This window comes from Pygocentrus nattereri, chromosome 21 (genome assembly GCF_015220715.1).
Source record: "Pygocentrus nattereri isolate fPygNat1 chromosome 21, fPygNat1.pri, whole genome shotgun sequence".
NCBI lineage: Eukaryota > Metazoa > Chordata > Actinopteri > Characiformes > Serrasalmidae > Pygocentrus > Pygocentrus nattereri.
The window spans coordinates 33,617,549-33,632,548 of record NC_051231.1 but is presented as its reverse complement, the minus strand read 5'-3'; the positions used below and the strand labels follow the sequence as shown (position 1 = coordinate 33,632,548).

At 40.9% G+C, this 15,000-nt stretch overlaps 1 protein-coding gene across 1 annotated transcript in view; it reads left to right on the top strand.

Annotated features, from left to right (window-relative positions):
• The window catches only part of LOC108444095 (plexin-A2-like), a 165,509-nt gene that overhangs the window by 130,433 nt on the left and 20,076 nt on the right, over positions 1 to 15,000 (top strand). The window contains exons 17-22 of the mRNA XM_037532242.1: positions 1 to 9; positions 3,802 to 4,041; positions 4,283 to 4,426; positions 7,207 to 7,441; positions 8,323 to 8,465; positions 9,286 to 9,554. The exon at positions 1 to 9 is cut by the window's left edge and continues 85 nt beyond it. Coding sequence (XP_037388139.1) covers positions 1 to 9; positions 3,802 to 4,041; positions 4,283 to 4,426; positions 7,207 to 7,441; positions 8,323 to 8,465; positions 9,286 to 9,554 — 1,040 coding nt within the window. The remainder of the gene's footprint in view (positions 10 to 3,801; positions 4,042 to 4,282; positions 4,427 to 7,206; positions 7,442 to 8,322; positions 8,466 to 9,285; positions 9,555 to 15,000) is intronic.

Sequence of the window (15,000 nt, the reverse complement as noted above, 5' to 3'; positions counted from 1 at the left end):
TCTGTCAACGTCAGTACAACACACACTGAGAGTATCACTCCTTACTGTTACACATAGATTATCACTCTTTAATGTCAGACACAGAGAGTATCACTCCTTACTGTTACACATAGAGTATCACTCTTTAATGTCAGACACAGAGAGTATCACTCCTTACTGTTACACATAGAGTATCACTCTTTAATGTCAGACACTGAGAGTATCACTCCTTACTGTTACACATAGTGTATCACTCTTTAATGTCAGACACTGAGAGTATCACTCCTTACTGTTACACATAGAGTATCACTCTTTAATGTCAGACACAGAGAGTATCACTCCTTACTGTTACACAGAGAGTATCACTCTTTAATGTCAGACACAGAGAGTATCACTCCTTACTGTTACACATAGAGTATCACTCTTTAATGTCAGACACAGAGAGTATCACTCCTTACTGTTACACATAGAGTATCACTCTTTAATGTCAGACACAGAGAGTATCACTCCTTACTGTTACACATAGCATATCACTCTTTAATGTCAGACACTGAGAGTATCACTCCTTACTGTTACACATAGCGTATCACTCTTTAATGTCAGACACAGAGAGTATCACTCCTTACTGTTACACATAGAGTATCACTCTTTAATGCCAGACACAGAGAGTATCACTCCTTACTGTTACACATAGAGTATCACTCTTTAATGTCAGACACTGAGAGTATCACTCCTTACTGTTACACATAGAGTATCACTCTTTAATGTCAGACACAGAGAGTATCACTCCTTACTGTTACACAGAGAGTATCACTCTTTAATGTCAGACACAGAGAGTATCACTCCTTACTGTTACACATAGAGTATCACTCTTTAATGTCAGACACAGAGTATCACTCTTTACTGTTACACATAGAGTATCACTCTTTAATGTCAGACACTGAGAGTATCACTCTTTACTGTTACACATAGAGTATCACTCTTTAATGTCAGACACAGAGAGTATCACTCCTTACTGTTACACATAGAGTATCACTCTTTAATGTCAGACACTGAGAGTATCACTCCTTACTGTTACACATAGATTATCACTCTTTAATGTCAGACACAGAGAGTATCACTCCTTACTGTTACACATAGAGTATCACTCTTTAATGTCAGACACAGAGAGTATCACTCCTTACTGTTACACATAGAGTATCACTCTTTAATGTCAGACACTGAGAGTATCACTCCTTACTGTTACACATAGTGTATCACTCTTTAATGTCAGACACTGAGAGTATCACTCCTTACTGTTACACATAGAGTATCACTCTTTAATGTCAGACACAGAGAGTATCACTCCTTACTGTTACACAGAGAGTATCACTCTTTAATGTCAGACACAGAGAGTATCACTCCTTACTGTTACACATAGAGTATCACTCTTTAATGTCAGACACAGAGAGTATCACTCCTTACTGTTACACATAGAGTATCACTCTTTAATGTCAGACACTGAGAGTATCACTCCTTACTGTTACACATAGAGTATCACTCTTTAATGTCAGACACAGAGAGTATCACTCCTTACTGTTACACATAGCGTATCACTCTTTAATGTCAGACACAGAGAGTATCACTCCTTACTGTTACACATAGCGTATCACTCTTTAATGTCAGACACAGAGAGTATCACTCCTTACTGTTACACATAGAGTATCACTCTTTAATGCCAGACACAGAGAGTATCACTCCTTACTGTTACACATAGAGTATCACTCTTTAATGTCAGACACTGAGAGTATCACTCCTTACTGTTACACATAGAGTATCACTCTTTAATGTCAGACACAGAGAGTATCACTCCTTACTGTTACACAGAGAGTATCACTCTTTAATGTCAGACACAGAGAGTATCACTCCTTACTGTTACACATAGAGTATCACTCTTTAATGTCAGACACAGAGTATCACTCTTTACTGTTACACATAGAGTATCACTCTTTAATGTCAGACACTGAGAGTATCACTCTTTACTGTTACACATAGAGTATCACTCTTTAATGTCAGACACAGAGAGTATCACTCCTTACTGTTACACATAGAGTATCACTCTTTAATGTCAGACACTGAGAGTATCACTCCTTACTGTTACACATAGAGTATCACTCTTTAATGTCAGACACAGAGAGTATCACTCCTTACTTTTACACATAGAGTATCACTCTTTAATGTCAGACACAGAGAGTATCACTCCTTACTGTTACACATAGAGTATCACTCTTTAATGCCAGACACAGAGAGTATCACTCCTTACTGTTACACATAGAGTATCACTCTTTAATGTCAGACACTGAGAGTATCACTCCTTACTGTTACACAGAGAGTATCACTCTTTAATGTCAGACACAGAGAGTATCACTCCTTACTGTTACACAGAGAGTATCACTCTTTAATGTCAGACACAGAGAGTATCACCCCTTACTGTTACACATAGAGTATCACTCTTTAATGTCAGACACAGAGAGTATCACTCCTTACTGTTACACATAGAGTATCACTCTTTAATGTCAGACACAGAGAGTATCACTCCTTACTGTTACACATAGAGTATCACTCTTTAATGTCAGACACAGAGAGTATCACTCCTTACTGTTACACATAGAGTATCACTCTTTAATGTCAGACACAGAGAGTATCACTCCTTACTGTTACACATAGAGTATCACTCTTTAATGTCAGACACTGAGAGTATCACTCCTTACTGCTACACATAGAGTATCACTCTTTAATGTCAGACACAGAGAGTATCACTCCTTACTGCTACACATAGAGTATCACTCTTTAATGTCAGACACAGAGAGTATCACTCCTTACTGTTACACATAGAGTATCACTCTTTAATGTCAGACACAGAGAGTATCACTCCTTACTGTTACACATAGAGTATCACTCTTTAATGTCAGACACAGAGAGTATCACTCCTTACTGTTACACATAGAGTATCACTCTTTAATGTCAGACACAGAGAGTATCACTCCTTACTGTTACACATAGAGTATCACTCTTTAATGTCAGACACTGAGAGTATCACTCCTTACTGTTACACATAGAGTATCACTCTTTAATGTCAGACACAGAGAGTATCACTCCTTACTGTTACACAGAGAGTATCACTCTTTAATGTCAGACACTGAGAGTATCACTCCTTACTGTTACACATAGAGTATCACTCTTTAATGTCAGACACAGAGAGTATCACTCCTTACTGTTACACAGAGAGTATCACTCTTTAATGTCAGACACAGAGAGTATCACTCCTTACTGTTACACATAGAGTATCACTCTTTAATGTCAGACACAGAGAGTATCACTCCTTACTGTTACACATAGAGTATCACTCTTTAATGTCAGACACTGAGAGTATCACTCCTTACTGTTACACATAGAGTATCACTCTTTAATGTCAGACACAGAGAGTATCACTCCTTACTGTTACACATAGAGTATCACTCTTTAATGTCAGACATTGAGAGTATCACTCCTTACTGTTACACACTGAGAGTATCACTGGCAAAAATCTCTCCATACTGTTACACAGTGACAGTGTCACTTCTTACTGTAAAACACTGGTAATACTGTTACACAGTGATATCACTCTTTAATGTTGTACAGACAATATCACTCATTATTACCCAGTAATACTTTCTGTCCTTACTGTAATGCATTGACAATATCATCTCTTACTGTTACAGTGATCACTCCCTACTGTAACACACTGACAGTCTCTCTCTGTCTCTCTCTCTTTCTTGCTCTTTCTCCTCTTCTCTTTGTCAGGTATGTAAAGTGGTCAACTCCACCACTATCAGCTGTTTTGCTCCGTCTCTGATGGCTGACCACGCCCCTGTCCAGGAATCCATAAAGCATGCTGATGAATTTGGTTTCGTCTTCAATAATGTCCAGGCCCTGCTGACCTACAACAGCACCAGCTTCATCTACTACCCAAATCCCTCATTCGAGCCACTCAGCCTGACTGGCGTGCTGGAGCAGAAACCCGGATCACCCATCATCCTCAAAGTGAGAGCCAATCAAATCTCTTCATTTAAACAAAATCAATGACTCATCCGTTTCACCTTCAGTGACTTCACTCCTCATCGCTGTGTGAGTGTGGTGTCTGAGGCTGTAAGCCAAGCAGAATAATCAAGTCATTAAAAAGACGACTCGTTATCCATTTGTTAGTAAGCAAGTAAACATAATGTTTACCTTCTCACAGTCTTACGATTCCTGTGTGTGTGTGTGTGTGTGTGTGTGTGTGTAGGGCAGGAATCTGGTGCCGCCGGCGTTTGGGGGGTCCAGACTGAACTACACTGTTTTGGTGGGAGACACACCGTGCCCCGTCACCATCTCTGAGCATCAGCTGCTGTGTGAGCCGCCCACTCTCAGCGGTCAGCACAAAGTAACGGTACGCAAATCACTGAATAAACACCTCACGGTCTTTAACCACACTGCACTCCTTTACCCGCAGCCTTATTATCCAGTATCTACTATGAATTATTCAGTATCTAATATGAATTATTCACTATCTACTATTAATTGTTCACTATGTGCTGTAAATTATTCAGTATCTACTATGAATTATTCAGTTTCTAATATGAATTATTTGGTTTCTAATTTGAGTTTTTCAGTATCTGCTATGAATTATTCAGAAATGAATTATACAGCACCTACTATAAATCATTACGTAAATACTTTATACATTATTTTATTACATAATTATGTAATACATTATGTAAATTACATAATGATGTAAATAAACATTAATGGGACAAACATGAATAATGCTGTATATAATTTGAAATATTCTGAAACCTCTGTTCTATAATTACTGTGACTTACTCTGTCACTGCTATCATATAACTACAAATAATTATGCAGTTACTTCTATGAATTATTCAGTAACTACCGAATACATACATGGACATTTTGGTGTCAACAGTATATGCTCCTTAGATCTGAAGAATTGGGTCGAATATTTTGTTCAATTTAATTGCATTTTTACCAAAAATAATATTCCAATTACATTTAAATAAAAGCAGTCTCTGAAACGGAAAACTTTGCCATGACAAGAATCTGTCCACTGACATTTCATATTCAAACTTTAGCATTAGCTCGCAAACAGTTAACAGGCTGATTTAGGCGTGTTTAAGGAGTAATAGCCTTAATAATGCAAAGGCAACCATAATGAGCTTCATGGTACGATGGGAAGTTTTATTTTCAGAGTTTTTTCCTGAGATCAGATTATTAGTGATATTAGACATTATAAGCACTGTAAAAACACTGGTCCACAGTTTGTCTGAGAACATCACTCAGCGCTGCCTCATCTCCTGGTCCTCTTCCGTACATCTCCACTTCACTGCATCCCTCACTGTGATACCGCCTCAGCGCTTCACTGACTCACTCTCTCTCCGAGCGAGTCGGCCTGGACGTGTACTGAGGCAGTGAGATGCAGATGGTCGTTTCTGTCCAAGCACACAGTCCCCTGCCAGTTAAAGCAGATGATGAAATGAAGCTGAAATAGGAAATAGCAATGTGGCACTGACAGCAGGACCACAAAGCACATGCAGCTTTGAACCGAATAGTTAATTTTTTGCATAATTTCCAGACAATGCCTTTGGTGTCATGTCTTAGAAATGCATATTCTGTCCTTTCACAGTCTTTGGGGGCATCACACATGGGGGCATTCTGTGTCTCTGTGTTTGGGTGTTTGTTTTCAGATAATTTCAGGACAAAATGTCCCAGCTTTGTAGTAAAACCCGAGAAGAACAGGCCTAAACCTGCCCTGAAACAGCTGTAACCCTTTTTGGTGCTATATATATGTAATCATTTTCAAAAAAGGCTCTAAGTAGAACCATAATTCTGCATTGCATTATCGCAAAGATAGAAAAACATATATAGGAACATTGAATTTGGCATGGGGGTAAGTTCGTGGACCCCAGAAGATTAAAATAGCGTCGTCCCCCTTTGCAGCTGTAACAGCTTCCACTCTTCTGGGAAGCTTTCCCAGCGATTTTGGAGAATGTGAATTTGTGTCCCTTCAATCAGACACTGATGTTGGACGAGAGGACTTGGGTCATAATCTCTGTTCTAGCTCATACCAAAGGTGTTTGTTGGGGTTGAGGTTAGGACTCTGTGAGGGCCACTGGAGTTCCTCCACACCCAACTGGTCAAACTATGTCTTTATGAAGCTGCTTTGTGCACAGAGGCTCAATCAGACTGGAACAGGAAAGGTTCTTCCCCAAAGTGCTGACACAAAGCTGGAAGCTTTGTATAACTACAGAACCTGAGGAGCCTGAAAAACAGCCCCAGCTCATTATGCCACTTCCACCAAACTTTACTGTTGGCACTGTGCATTTGGGTAAGTAACGTTCTCCTGGCATCCACCTAGCCCAGATTCATCTATCAGTGCTCCAGTGTCCAGTGGTGGTGTTTTACACCTCTCCAGCCGACACTTGGCATTGTGCATAGTGATCTTAGGCTTGTGTGCAGCTGCTCAGCCATACAAACCCATTTCATGAAGCTCCTAGTGTGCAGTTCTTGTGGTGATGTTGCTTCCAGAAGATGGAGTTTTGTAATGAGTGATGCAACATTACAATAAAATTAAATGAAATTTAATTTAACTGTAAATTAAATAAATGAAGGGTGAACTTTTGTACCTTACTATATAATACATATTGATATTACATAAGAGTGATAATACATGTAGATTACATTGTTACCAGTTACAAGTACGTATATAATACATATATTTATAATAAATCAATTGATAAATCAATCAATCAGTCTTTATTTTATTGAGGGAGACCCTCATTTACAATGTAGCTGCGCCAGAAAACAGATCGAAAAATTAGACTCTAAAAACATATCAGGCAAAAAAAATAATAGTAAATGTAATAGTTAGAAATCACTAAAATCAGAATGAATCATTACAATAGCTAAAATAGCTTAATAAATAAGAGATGCAATGAGAATAAAAAGCATAATTAATTAAATAAATTTAAAAAGACAATATAAAACTGAAGTAACTAAGAAGTAAAAGTTGATAATGAAATAAATAAAAAGAAAAATAAATGTAAAACAGTAACTAAAAAATATCAAAATCATATTAAAAGATAACTAAATGAAATAAAATGTGAATGGAGGTTGTTAGAGGCTAAAAGTCTGAAATGATTATGTGACGTTCAGGTTCAGGTTGGTGGTCTCCTGGTGTCCCCCGGTTCGGTCCACATCCAGTCGGACAGTCTCTTGACCCTGCCGGCCATCCTCAGTATCGCGGCCGGAGGTGGGCTGCTCTTCATCATCGTCATCCTCGTCCTCATTGCGTACCGCCGCAAATCACATGAAAATGACCTCACACTCAAGCGGCTGCAGATGCAGATGGACAACTTGGAGTCCAGAGTGGCTCTGGAGTGTAAAGAGGGTGAGACACTCACTGCACACCTTCAGACTTTAATCACTATTACAGTTGAGTCATTACACGGTCATTGAAAAGAGCTCAAAGAGTGCAGGCATTTCAACAACTTACGCTATTTGTAGAAATTGATATTGTTCTTTATTATATAATATTTTTTGTTATCATAATGTTTATTCTGGTGATTCTGGAACCACAGGCCATTTTGGCTGTCCAGTTTTTAAAACAGTTAAAATTTGCAGTTAAAACAGTTAAAATTGCAATGTATCTTTACCAGAAGAGTGTAGAGTGTAAAAAGTGTAAAGGGGCTCAGTCAGACTGGAACCGGAAAGGTTCCTCCCCAAACTGCTGACACAAAGCTAGAAGCTTTGTATAACTGTGTAAAATGTCTGGGTGCTGTAGCTTTAACATCACCCTTCACTGGAACCTGAGGAGCCTGAAAAACAGCCCCAGCTCATTATTCCTCCTCCACCAAACTTTACTGTTGGAACTGTGCATGTGGGTTGGCATCCATCAAACCCAGATTAATCTATGACTGCTCTAGAGTCCAGTGGCAGCACTTTACACCACTCCAGCCGACACTTGGCATTGCGCATAGTGAAGTTTTTTTGTTGAGTATAAATGGTAAATAGCATAGCCTGTTGCATCAGCTTTACCAGAAAACATCTATTTTAATCTAATAAGCATATAAAATTATTATTGCTTGTTTATTATTGGCACAGTTTTTTTTGTCATAAAAATAAACACATCAATCAGCAAAGAAGTAAGACAGAGTAAACAGCAGAAATAGACGTTTCTGCATCAGGTTATTGAACAGAGATGCTAATGACACAGCTCTGTCAGTATGGACTGCTGTTCATGTGTGTGTGTGTGTGTGTGTGTGTGAGCAGCTTTTGCGGAGCTGCAGACAGATATAAATGAGTTGACGAGTGATCTGGACCGAGCTGGAATCCCACACCTAGAATACCGGACTTACATCATGAGGGTCCTGTTCCCTGGCATGGACGACCACCCAGTACTCCGAGAACTGGAGGTGAGAGAGAGAGAGAGAGAGAGAGAGAGAGAGAGAGAAAGAAAAAAAGAATACTTCCATGTTAACACCTCAGTCGGAATAGTCTAGTCCGATTGAGGTCATTCGGAATACAGCTTCTATCTGATTGAAAGAGGTGCGTAATCCTGTAAATAATCCGTTAAATAGAAGTAAAATATCAGTGTAAGCGCCTGTATCCGATTACATTCCCTTTCGGAAAGTCCGTTCTGCATGAGCGTCGCGTCACAGTGAGAGTTTATACCGTTCAACACGGCGGAGCAGAAACTGGTCTGCAGAGGAGACGAAGTTCATGCTCTGATCTTTAAAAGACGGCGGTGGGACGGACGTCCAGCTTATGCGTCTCAGAGCACGACGTCTTCCTCTCGGCCTTCTTTAATAAGGACGTGTGAAGGACGTTTTCCTGAGTCTGACATCATTTTAAAGCAGTTAAAAACACAAGCACTGCTCACTGCTGCTCATCTCACTCTGACCGGACTCACATGATGCTGGTTGTCATAGTAACATCTGCACTAAGCGGTTCTCTACGCATGGATCTGACTACTTGTTGTGAGCATGTAAACAGAGATTTCCTCAGATTGTCGAGCAGAGTGTGAATAAACACCTCAGTCTTAATCTGTAATCTGACTATTCAGTTGGATTGGCAAAAAGCTTAGCATGTAAACACAGACAGTGAGAGAGATGATGAAAGAGAAATATACAGAGAAAGACAGAGGGTGAGAGACAGACACAACATTTTCCCAGTATGTTAAGCTCAGTAAATGAACAGTAAGTGTGTACTCAGGTGTCTCTGTGTCTGTTCAAGGTGGCGGGCTGCGGTCAGCAGCGAGTGGAAAAGGCTCTGAAGCTGTTCGCTCAGTTGGTGAACAATAAGACCTTCCTGCTGACGTTCATCCGCACCCTGGAGCTGCAGCGGTCCTTCTCCATGCGAGACAGGGGCTACCTGGCCTCGCTCATAATGACCGCCCTGCAGGCCAGGCTGGAGTTCGCCACTGACCTGCTCAAGCAGCTGCTCTCTGACCTCATCCTGAAGAACATGGAGAGCAAGAACCACCCCAAACTGCTGTTGCGCAGGTGAGGAACTCACACTTACACTGACCACCTAACGTGACGGTGTGGCCAAACATTAAGTTTACCCCCCTTTTTCACAAAAGTCACTCAGCCAATGTCTGAAGTATTAGCACTTATTAGCTACGATGCTAATGTAGTTAACATGTAATGGAAATTATCCTCCACAAATTAGCATGGTGCTAACTTCACACCTGAATCATCACACACTCGAAGCGTGTTGAGGTGTTTAGTGAGCCGTAGTAGACGTCAGGGGCCGCATTAATGAAACTTCTTAAATCTGAAATCTGTTATGTTTGGTCTCCATGACGAATGAATTTAGAACAGTATATATTCCAAAATATCAGCTCCTCCCTTCATCATCTCATCATGAACTCCAGATTAGAAAACATCATCACACAAACATCCTAACTAGACTAAACCTCCTAAATCCTGTCCTAACTTTAGGATGAACCCCAACAGGGTCCTGACTTCTGTTTAAGGTCCGTTTCTCTGGTTCTGAGGCGGCTGAGTCAGGCAGCATATTTCACTACCAGCATAATGAGCTCCATTTATTCCTACTGTAAAATGCGACTTTCACTGGGAGACGTTTTTCTCTTCTAACTCTGCGTTTTAAACATCTCAGACGCTGCCAACTCGAACTCCACCGCCCCTCTGATCACCTTCCTGAGTTAATGTAGATGATGAAATATTACAGTGATGGTGGTGAATAATGAGGCGGAGCTGAACGTGTGTCTTTTTATTAGGAGTAATGTTAGTGCGCTCGGCTAAACCGTTGGAAATGGGAAATGGAGACTGAAACCGGGAAGCGGTGACACTGATAAACAGCAGGGGGCGCCCTGATAAACGGCAGGGGGTGCTCTCACAGCATTCACTACTCACAGTTTATCACACTTAAGTTTTGTTCGACCTTTTAAAATTATTAATGGTAGCAAATGTTAGCCACCTGGCTAACCAGCTTGATTACTTTGATTGCATGTTCATGTTTCAGCTGTGTGTGTATGGTCAGTTGCTAGGTAACAGGCGTCACAGTTGATTGTCAACTTGGATCCAGTAAGTTAAGATTTCCTATCTTGAGATAAGAAGCTGTAAGATAAGATTCCTAAATTAAGATCAGATTTGCTTCTGTAATACAAATTAGTAAAAAATCCCATCTTGACCTGTCAGATCTTAAGTTAGACAAAAAGACAGGAAGTTTCCACTCTAACACTCTTCACACTAACACACCACCACCACGTCAGTGTTACTGCAGTGCTGAGAATGACCCACCACCCAAATAGTACCTGCTCTGTGAGGGTCCATGGGGGTCCTGACCACTGAAGAACAGGGTAACAGAGTATCAGAGAAACAGATGGACTACAGTCTGTAACTGTAGAACTACAGAGTGCAGCTATACAGTAAGTGGAGCTGATAAAGTGGACAGTGAGCGTAGAAACGAGGTGGTCAGGATGTTACGCCTGATTGGTGTGTATCTATTCAGCCTACAGCAGTTTACAGCACTCACACTGACGTTATAAGGAGTGTTAGGGCCCCAGACTTCTTTTTGAATGAGCTGCAATACAGGGCAACCAGTCAGACCAGAGCTTATTTACATATATCAAAGGCACAGTATGAGGAACAGTGTTTAATTAGAATAAATATGGCCAGGTAAAAACCTGTGAATTATGAAATATGTTAGAACATAAACCCACACAATTATGTTAAAACGCAGGATACAAGCACTTTAGTCCATGTCTGTTAACTCTGCTTACACTGCAGCAGGAGCACAAGCAAGGACTTACATGAACAGGAGAACCAGGAGACTGCAATGAGAGAGAGAGAGAGAGAGAGAGAGAGAGAGAGAGAGATAAAGTGTACTCTGGGAGATGAACATATATAGGGCAGACAGTAGTGGCTTTTAGAAAGGAGTGGGAGTGACAGAAAGAGAGAGAGAGAAAGAGCTATAGAGAAAGAGAGAGAGAGAAAGAGCTATAGAGAAAGAGAGAGAGATGAGCAGCTCATAAAACATTAAACGCTTAACTTTTGTTCCCTCTCTGTCTTTCTCTCCTCCTCTCTCTTCCTCTCAGTCCTTCTTTCTTGAAGGTTGTTTCCAGAGTCTGAGTAAATACTGCTAAATCTTTCATAGAGGCAGTTTCTCTCTCTCTCTTTCGCTCTCTCTTTCACTCTCTCCTTTCACTCTTTCTCTTTCACTCTTTCTCTTTCACTCTCTCGCTCTCTTTCGCTCTCTCTCTCCCCCTTTCGCACTCTCTCTCTCTCTCTCCTTTCGCTCTCTCTCCTTTTGCTCTTGCTCTCTCTCTTTCGCTCTCTATCTCTCTTTCACTCTCTCTCTCCTTTCGCACTCTCTTTCGCTCTCTATCTCTCTTTCACTCTCTCTCTCTCCTTTCGCACTCTCTCTTTCGCTCTCTATCTCTCTTTCACTCTCTCTGTCTCTTTCACTCTCTCTCTTTTGCTCTCTCTCTCTCTTTTTCCCTTTTGCTCTCTCTCTCTTTTGATCTCTCTCTCTCCTTTCGCTCTTTCTCTCTTTCACTCTTTCACTCTCTCCTTTTGCTCTTGCTCCCTTTCTCTCTCTCTCCTTCACTCTCTCTCTTTCACTCTCTCTCTCTCTCTCTCTCGCTCTCTCTTTCTTTCGATCTCTCTCTCTCCCTTGGCTCTCGCTCTCTCTCCTTTCGCTCTCGCTCTCTCACCTTTCGCTCTCTTTCTCTCTTTCACTCTGTCTCGCTCTCTCCTTTTGCTCTCTCTCTCCCCCCTTTTGCACTCTCTCTCTCCTTTCATGCTCTCTCTCTCCTTTCGCTCTGTCTCCTTTTGCTCTTGCTCTCTCTCTTGCTCTCTCTTTCGCTCTCTCTCTCTCTCCTTTCTCTCTCTCTCCCCATTTATCCCTTTCTCTCCACCTGCAATCTGCTGTACTCCACTTGTCTCTGTAGCTCAGAGTGTCCATCTTCAACCCACTGTCCATAAAGAGTAAATAAAACAGGATGCCTAACTTTTCTCAGCATCATCTCTATAATCTGACAGTGACAAAACAACTAGTGTGGCGAGGATTTTCACACTAACATCAGCATGAGTTCGACCCTGATGATGCTACAGCTCTGGGTGGGCAGGATGGACCCCTGTCTAGCCCCATCATGATGCTGTCAGCGCAGGCGTCAGTTAGCTGATGTAACAGATCTGGAGGTTAGTGTTCTCCTCCAAGCGTGTTCGGCTGTCTAATGACCACATTAGCGGCAGTCTGAAAACATGGTGAGGCTTGTGTTTGCCTTCGCACTCCTAGCACTGGTGATATCTTGTGACTGGGGGACTCCTAACTAGGAATCGGATCCAACGAATTGGGGAGAAAATTGAAGAAAAAAAGCAAAAAAAAAGCATAGCAGAAGTTAGACAGGAGAATTCCCACTCTGCAATGTCTTCTGGGTTTCTCAAACGCTAGGGGGCGCTGCCAATCGAGTCCAAAATGAATGGATTAATATGGAGCGTTTGCACATTCATGACAAAGCAGCTCATCGCGCTCACCAGCACTCACTAGCAGTAATGTTAGCATCCTGCTGCCCAAAACTCGTTTGCTGTATAAAAAGAAATAAATTCAGAGAGCGTTGTACTTTTGTCCCAGCTAACGATGCTCCGGAAGGTGACATCACCGTGGCTTTAAAGAAGATGAAAGATGCTGCTGAGTCGATGGTTAAGGATGAAGTTATGAGTTCTGTGTGGGGTAGTTGGTATGATTTGTTTGGGTCTTTAACTCCTTACTTGTCTTTGGTTGCACCTACTGTTGTTGTGGTTTTGATTCTGTTCATTTGTGTTCCTTGTCTACTTTCTTGTTTACGCTCTTTCAACAAGCGAATCGTAGATCGTAGCTTTCACTGTTCCTTTGCTGTCACATCTGATCCCGCTATGTACACTGATGTTGCTTGATTTGTCTCTATCATATGCACTGACTCTATGATTCCTCTGGAATCAAAGGGGGGACTGTTAGATCCTAATGTATGTATACAGTGCATACTCCTGATCACAGCACAATCCTGGGTTCATGACTTAGGGCCTGTGTCACACAGAGGCCTCAGCTCATTTCTGTGTATTCATATGCTTAATTGTAACTCATAGTGACAGTGATATCCGATCAGCAATGTTCTAACACTTATCTATTGTTTAGGCTCCGTGTACCAGGACTTCATAAACATCCTTGGGGTGGCCTTGTCCACCTATAACTCTGTTTCATCCAATCCTCTGTCTCTGTTGTCTTGTCGCATGATCACGTGATGGTCATGCCATTTGTGTGTATATAAACTCTGCCATGCTGATCAATAAACGGGTGTCTGTGGTCATTTGAGATTCCCCCAGCCGGCTGGACTCTCAGGAGGATGGAGGGCTTCTGGCTAAGTTCACAGCTTTGGTATTGAGGTCGAACCACAGAACCTAAAAACATCATCAAACGGTTCCAACACATATGAGTTTTCTTTGTTATTTCTTCTACTTTCCAAAATTAAACTACTTTCCTTCTACTTTCCAAAATTAAAAAAACGTTCTGGGCAAGTGATTAGAAACTATTTTAATTTCTCGTTTTCAGCCGTTGAGCTCCATTCACTCCCATTCATTAAGGACTTGCTCATGGGTGCCCTCTGCTGTTTAGCAGTGCTGTTGTTGATATAACGGGGGAAATAGGAAGCAGCCAGACTCCTCATAATCTGGCTCTGCTGGAGCTATGAGGCTGGTGTAGTAATGGAAGTTATGGAAACTCACAGTATAAGCCACCAATTGGCATCATCCAAAACACCTCCAAAACATCAAGATAATGAGTCAAATTATGCATTAGCATATCTGAAAACAGCGGCAGCTGCTGCCGTCCTGAAGCCTGAACTTCGTCTGTATTTTCGTCCATGTTTAAGAGAACAGCCTGTGATACAGTCAGAAAACTATACCTGCACCAGGAGCAAAACCTTGCACGTCTTGTGCTAAATTAGTTTAGAGATTTTGATTTGGAGTCTGAGTGTAATTGTCACCTGGATTCTGAAGCTAATTTTGATTTGAATTTCATTCTGAAATTAATTTTTTTTACATTTGGATTTTCATTTCAATTTGTGAATTTTTATCTGATTCTGACCCTGACCCTGAATTTTTATTTTCATTTTTGATATTGACCTTGATGCAGGTTCAGATTTGGATTCCAGTTCCAAGTTTGATTCCAATTTTGATACAGATTCTGCAGTCGTTTCCTTACCATCGTTTTGATTGTGATTCTCTTTTTGATAGTGATTCATTCTGATGCTCAGTTGAATCCTGACGTATTTGGATGTGTTTTTATGTTGATTTTTATTGTGATCATAATTTAAATTCTAATTTAGATTTTGATTCTGATTTGGGCTCTAGATTCTAAATGTGACTTTCATCTGGATTTTCATTTTGATTCTGATTCTGAGTAATATGTACCTGTCCTCTGTGTGTGTGTGTGTGTGTGTGTGTG